This window comes from Bubalus kerabau, chromosome 9 (assembly GCF_029407905.1).
Source record: "Bubalus kerabau isolate K-KA32 ecotype Philippines breed swamp buffalo chromosome 9, PCC_UOA_SB_1v2, whole genome shotgun sequence".
NCBI classification, from domain to species: domain Eukaryota; kingdom Metazoa; phylum Chordata; class Mammalia; order Artiodactyla; family Bovidae; genus Bubalus; species Bubalus kerabau.
The window spans coordinates 80,737,316-80,744,797 of NC_073632.1; the positions used below are offsets into that span (position 1 = coordinate 80,737,316).

General features: G+C 37.9%; 1 protein-coding gene across 1 annotated transcript; it reads left to right on the forward strand.

Moving 5' to 3' along the window:
- Positions 1-6,450: 6,450 nt before the first annotated feature.
- On the forward strand, positions 6,451-7,220 carry LOC129619442 (mitochondrial import inner membrane translocase subunit Tim10-like). The gene is given in 2 exon segments (XM_055534685.1): positions 6,451-6,481; positions 6,484-7,220. Coding segments are annotated over 2 exon segments (267 nt in total). The 3' UTR covers positions 6,720-7,220.
- Positions 7,221-7,482: the final 262 nt, after the last annotated feature.

Below are 7,482 nucleotides of genomic sequence, written 5' to 3' on the forward strand. Positions count from 1 at the left end.
GGAGTCCACCCAAACTCATGTCCATTGAGTCGGTGATGCCATCCAGCCATCTCATCCTCTGTCGTCCCCTTCTCCTCCTGCCCACAATCCCTCCCAGCATCAGAGTCTTTTCCAATGAGTCAGTTCTTCACATGAGGTGGCCCAAGTATTGGAGTTTCAGCTTCAACATCAGTCCTTCCAATAAACACCCAGGACTGGTCTCCTTTAGGATGGACTGGTTGGATCTCTTTGCAGTCCAAGGGACTCTCAAGAGTTTTCAACAACACCACAGTTCAAAAGCAACAAGTCTTCGGTGCTCAGCTTTCTTCACAGTCCAACTCTCACATCTATACATGACCACTGGAAAAACCATAGCCTTGACTAGATGGACCTTTGTTGGCAAAGTAATGTCTCTGCTTTTGAATATGCTATCTAGGTTGGTCATAACTTTCCTTCCAAGGAGTAAGCGTCTTTTAATTTCATGGCTGCAGTCACCATCTGCAGTGATTTTGGAGCCCAGAAAAATAAAGTCAGCCACTGTTTCCACTGTTTCCCCATCTATTTCCCATGAAGTGATGGGACCAGATGCCATGATCTTCGTTTTCTGAATGTTGAGCTTTAAGCCAACCCTTTCACTCTCCTCTTTCACTTTCATCAAGAGGCTTTTGAGTTCCTCTTCACTTTCTGCCATAAAGGTGGTGTCATCTGCATATCTGAGGTTATTGATATTTCTCCCGGCAATCTTGATTCCAGCTTGTGCTTCTTCCAGCCCAGCGTTTCTCATGATGTACTCTGCGTAGAAGTTAAATAAGCAGGGTGACAATATGCAGCCTTGACGTACTCCTTTTTCCTATTTGGAACCAGTCTGTTGTTTCATGTCCAGTTCTAACTGTTGCTTCCTGACCTGTACATAGGTTTCTCAAGAGGCAGGTCAGGTGGTCTGGTATTCCCATCTCTTTCAGAATTTTCCACAGTTTATTGTGATCCACACAGTCAAAGGCTTTGGCATAGTCAATAAAACAGAAATAGATGTTTTTCTTGAACTCTCTTGCTTTTTAATGATCCAGCAGATGTTGGCAATTTGATCTCTGGTTCCTCTGCCTTTTCTAAAACCAGCTTGAACATCTGGAAGTTCACAGTTCACGTATTGCTGAAGCCTGGCTTGGAGAATTTTGAGCATTATTTTACTAGCGTGTGAGATGAGTGCAATTGTGTGGTATTTTGAGCATTCTTTGGCATTGCCTTTCTTTGGGATCTATTTAAGTGTATTTAAATATTTTTAATTTTATATTTAAATATTGGACAAGGCTTCTCACAAAAAATAGTTCTATGTCCCATTCTTTATCATTTACTCTATCCCTGTGACAACCATTTCCAACTTTTTTATAGCTTATTTCCCTCCATTTAAAAAAGTAGCATGTTTATGCTGCTTTTTCTTGATTTTTTTCAATTTCAGATATTTTCATTAATTTCATATTGTGGATGATGAAAGTTTAACTATCTTGCATCCCTATCCCACTTTTCATGCATACTCTATTTCCTCATTTTCTCAGTGAATTGAGAGAATGTAACAATTGCTCACCCTAAAATTAAGGAACTTTTAAAGGGCATAAATCCAAAGGACAAAGAGTGCAGGTGAATTCACTGTGAAACTAATGAAACATAAGTTTCAGGGCACCTCTTCCTGGGCTCTGGGAGGTCTAGCTATGTGTTCATGTTGTCATATATTTTTGCAAGATTTGCAGAAGTAAGCCTTTTGTTTTTGTTTAATTTAAAATGCTGTGTCTTTCTACTCTGATTTCTCCTTCACCACAGTGTGCCTTATATTTGATGGTGACTGTGGTCATTTTTGAGATTGGGCTAAGGAAGTTTATTTGCTTCAGGATGCATATTCCTGTGTTCCTTTTTCCTTCTACTTGGAAAGTAGGAAGTAGAATTCTCTTTTTATATTTAGTCATCTAAAAATAAGAAAACCTGAATATATACATTAGCTGGTATATTAGCCTTGGAATCACCTTTCTTGTGGGTCCACTGACAGAATTTTAGTTCTTATCTGTGCACCTGTTCCTAAATATTTGGTGTCAAATAGCTAAATCATTTTAAATAACCAACTCAGCTTTCAATCTTTCAGGCAGATACTGTGGAAAGAATCTCTCTGGATTTGAGAGCAACTTGAATTTCAATGATTTGTATTGTTGGTAAATTATTCCATTTGCTCTGATTCGTTCATGCTGGGAGAGAAAATGCAGTGTGCCTGTCTCAACTTACCCATGCACAACAGTACTGATTATTGGTATTGACCCCTTCCTTTTCCATCATTCTGCACTGCAATGAAATCAGTTTCAAAAGCTTTCAAATAGATTTTTATTTACTGAAGATTTTTGGCAACTCCCATCTATATTATTTTATGCTTTTACCTCATTAAATAATTATACTGCTTGATTGTTTATTATATTCCTATACCAAATGTGTTGGGGATTAGGAAGGCAGTGTTTATAACATACTCTTTATAGCTAATTAGGTAATCTATTGTTGAATTTTATTTGCAGTATTTTCATTGACTTTTCTTGTTAGAATACTTTTCTTCTTGGGACATTTCAAGTGTAACACAGTCTCTCTTTGTCCCTTTTATGAAAATGTCAATAGGATAGCTCTAATATTTCCTTGAAGTTCACCCACATTATATCATTTTGGTTATATTTCCTTTTGTCTGAATTACTTCTTTGAATAAATATGACTTTTCACAATCTGATCAGCAAAAAAATATACTGAAAGATAATGTGATTGATTGATAGACATGATGGTTTTATCACTCTGATTGCCATGTAAGTGGTCCACAGCAAATGCTTAGTCTCAGGACAGATACTCTTGAACCAGGGACTAATTAAAGCAATGATCAGAGTATTTTTCAGATGATTTTCTTATGTATTTAAAGTGTGAATTGACATGACTAGGGAACACTCCCATCCTCCCAGTCCACCTCCCACTCACCCTTACCTTCATATATATGTGTATATATATATATATATATAACCCTTCCATGATATCTTCTCTGATATTTTATCTTAACGCAAGGTATATCTCTGTATCTTGACTACAGAGACAACTAGTACCTATGTAACACTGTGGTCATGATACAGATAAGGACTGAAGCTGACAAGCTCTAGGCTTAAACAGCCCAATGGGAACACTGTACAACCTCTCCAACTTTTGGCAGGATTCAATACTGTGAAATTAGCATATTACAGCACTTCACTTTTAAGTAATGTAATAATCTCCAGGATGCTTATTTAGAAGGGAATAGCTTTACGTCATTGATCGCCAATCTTAAACTAAAGCCCATTATCAGACCAAACTCATACTCTTCTATGAACACATAAACCCACTTGGCCTTCTGGGCATAACTGGGCAGGAAATGACATGCTACTGGCAGAATCCTATTTCTTACATTCCAAGACCACACACAGCAAATAATTATAACTGATCACTGATTGAATCCTGTGTGTCATGTTTGCTTCACAGATTAATCTTATTTGGAATAGTATAATAAACTATCAGAATTATCCAAAGTATTACATGCTCTTTTTACAAATCTCTGTGATTTTTTTGTAATTATGACCAGGCCTTAGGTCTTAACTGAAATGCATTGCTAATAACTTACCATAGCACTTATTGTGTTCCAAGCATAAACAGTAATTTCTGGCACAAAGTAGGATTCCTTCTTTTCAATCAAGCACACCAACCATCCTGGGATCTCTTTGTTCCTGTGTCCTTTACCTTTAGCCTGAGACTCTTGCCTGAGAACAACTCAAATGTGGAAACCTTTAGAGTAACTCTTTGATGGCATCCTTGGGGACCTAAGCCACAGTTGAGGGGAAAAAGAACCATGGGTATGGAGGTTCCCTTAAAAAACTAAAAATAGAGTTACTATATGATCCATCAATCCCACTCCTGGGCGTATATATGGAAAAGGACTCTAATTCAAAGATACATGCAGCTCAGTGTTCATTTCAGCACTATTTACAATAGTCAAGACATGGAAGCAAACTAAATGTCCATCAACAGATGAATGGATAAAGAAGATGTGGTACCCACACATATACATATATACAATGGAATATTACTTGACCATAAAAAATAAAATAACGCTATTTGCAGTCACATGGATGGACTTAGAGATTATTACAATAAACAAAGAATATCAGACAAAGACAAATATATGAAATTACTTACATGTGGAATCCAATAAAATAATACAAATGAACTTATTTACAAAACAGACTCATAGACATAGAAAACAAACTTATGATTACCAAAGAGAAAAAGGTTGGGGGGAGGGATAAACTACAAGTTTGGTATTAATAGATACACACTACTATATATAAAATAGATAAACAACAAGTACTTACTGTATAGCACAGGGAACTATATTCAATATCTTATAATAACCTATAAGTGAAAAGAGTCTGAAAAGAATATATGTATGAATAATTAAATATACCTATAACTGAATCACTTTGCTGTACACTTGAAACATTGTAAATCAACTATATCTCATTTTTTTTTTTTTTTAAAGAACCATGGTTGGTTTGAGTCAATTGATGCTATGCAAAAGAGATGGAAAAAAGAATATAAGTCCTTCCACTGTGAAGAAACAGTTCACACTAGGATAGAAATGGGTAACAGTGGTGGGGAATGAGGTAATTTTAAGACACTCTTGAGGCAAAAATTAATATTCTCCAAAGTATTTTGGTAACAGGCACATTTTAAATTTTCCTGTGTAAGTGGGTTTTTGCAAATCAATAACTAAGCCCAGAGGTCTGAGATTATGGGAACAAACCTAGTTTGCTTTATATGGTTTCCATAAACCTTAAAATATTACTGTGAGAGGAAGAAAAGTTCATGGCTTTAATCTTTTATCAGCATCACTGCGTGGTAGATCTAGAAGGTTTTATAGGATATCTTAGGGTTCTCAGACAACATGAAGCCACTTCCTTCCTTTATATGACAGATAAACAGGCTTTCCTTGGATTGCACAAAGTTTAAGGATTGTAGTCTAAAGGAAAGTGGCTAGACATTTTGTACAAAATAATGATATTGGATTTGCAGCTAAATGGGTTTGGACTTAGTTGGAAGTTGGCTGGGCAATGAACTGAGTGTGTCTGTCCTTTACAGATGATTTCTCTACAAAAATAGCTGGCGGCAAAGATGTGGTCTTGTTTGAGTTCAGTTTCACATTAGTGAAAGACTCTAGAAAATACAGGGAACTAGTGAAAAAGAGATACGTGTTCTTTGGGGATATCACAACATGTTTACTTCAGCTCTTTCTTTAATCCAGTAAAAGTATTGGCAAAATGTTTAGTATTTGAGGCAGGGTGGTGGGAGTTCAGTCACGATGTAACTAAAGATGGTGGGAAAACCAGTTTGAATAAAATGAGTTCCAATTTGAACCTTTGCCCGTGCCTGGAACTAAAACTAAGTCAACCCACTGTTAAGTATCAAAAATGTTGAGTCATTAGCCTCATTTTTGTTTCATCTGTTTCAGAATATTTATATGTATCTGCTTTTCTTTGTCGGATATGACTGAAGCGACTTAGCAGCAGCAGCAGCTTTTCTTTATACTCTTAAAAAATAGACTGGCTTGTGGTTTATGGGGTGCAGTTCTTAGCTTGCCCTACATTCTCCTGAACTTTAAAGGGATAAATATTAAATAAAAATTCTTATCAAAATATACTGATAAATTCAGGTGTTTTTATTTGATTCCCAATATACTTCTCAGAACTCTTCTATGATTGTTTATATATATTCTGGAAATAGTTAACTGCAATGAAATCCGCTTTGGTGGGTTTCATTTTAGAGACCGTTGAATAATGGAGGGGTGAAACATAACTTAGTATGAGTCCCAAAGCCACTGAGTAACCACGAATTTTTCAGCACTGCAAAGTAAAGCTTTTCTGATCATCTAATTCTGTCTCCCTCTTTCCTTTTTCACATGAGAATATTACTTTTCAAACTTTTTGATTTCCCTTTAGATCACCTCAGAGAGGCAAGCTATCTCAGAGAAAATCTGCCCCAATCTGAGATAATGATCACTACAAAAACCCTTATCAGAACTGGGTAGAGAGAAGTTAACTGTGTGAAAGAGTACCTCAAGCTGCGAAATGATTAATTCATGTCAAAAGCAGGACTAAAGTTATTAACATGTATCTCTGGATATGTCAAGCAGCCATCCATTAGTCAGTCTGAAGAACCCCTTCTAAGAAGTACTGCCCACTAAAAGGATGACTACATCTTCTGAATAGAGAAGGTATAAAGGAATTTAGGGGGTCCGAAGTATTTATTGCTTTTTATAGAAATAGGCTCATTTGGCGGTACTTCCCTCCGGCCGCACCCCAGGTGCTTCCGCCCTGCCCCAGCCGCGCGCGGAGCTAGGAGGCCTGCAGGAGATCTCTTCCAGGGCGCAGTGCTGAGATGGACCCACTCAGGGCCTAGCTGGCCGCAGAGCCGGAGTAGAGATGATGGCCGCCATGTACAACAGAATGACCAGTGCCTACCACCGGAAGTGCATGCCTCCCCACTACAAGGAAGCAGAGCTGTCCAAGGGCGAGTCTGTGTGCCTGGACTGGTATGCCTCCAAGTACCTGGACATCCATGAGCGCATGGGCAAGAAGTTGACAGAGTTGTCTATGCAGGATGAGGAGCTGTTGAAGAGGGTGCAGCAGAGCTCTGGGCCTGTGTGAGGTGCCCGACAGTACACCCTAAGATGCACCCCATCCTTTCCCACTTGTCTAATAAAAGTGCCCTCCCACCTTGGGTGTCACCTGTGAAGACTGCCAGGCCTGGGCTCCTTCCGGAGAGTCTCCAGGAGCCTGGAGTATGATGGAGCCCTTTCCTGGGCAGAGAAGGGTATTTGTCACACTGGCCTGTGACTGTGTGTGTGAGTGTATATATATATTATATATTAAAACAAATTTGTTGACACCAAAAAAAAAAAAAAAGAAGAAAGAAATAGGCTCATTAATGGCCAATTTTACTTTAGCAAAGTAAGATACATTGAAATCCCACTTCCTCTCTGCCACAGACATGTGCGTGTGTGCTTGCGTGCACCCGCTCACACACACAAGAGTATTACTCAACCTTAAAAGAAGAATGAAGTCTTGCCATTTGTAACAACATGGCTGGACTTAGATAAGTGAAATAAGTCAGACAGAGAAAGACAAATAGCATATGATTTTAATTATATGCAGAATCCAAGAAAAACCAAACAATAAGCACAAAACAGAAAAAGTCATAGAGAAAACAAACTAGTGGTTGCTAAGATAGGAGTTGGGGAAGAGTGAAATAGGTTAAGGGGATTAAGAGGTATAGACCTCTAGACATTAATTTATAGATAAATAAAGTTGTTAGAGAGATAAAGCATGCTTGACTTTGAGGACTTATAGCTCATTATATACCCATAAATAACATTTCAAAGAAGTGGGTCTTCCTCAGTTGTACTACTTT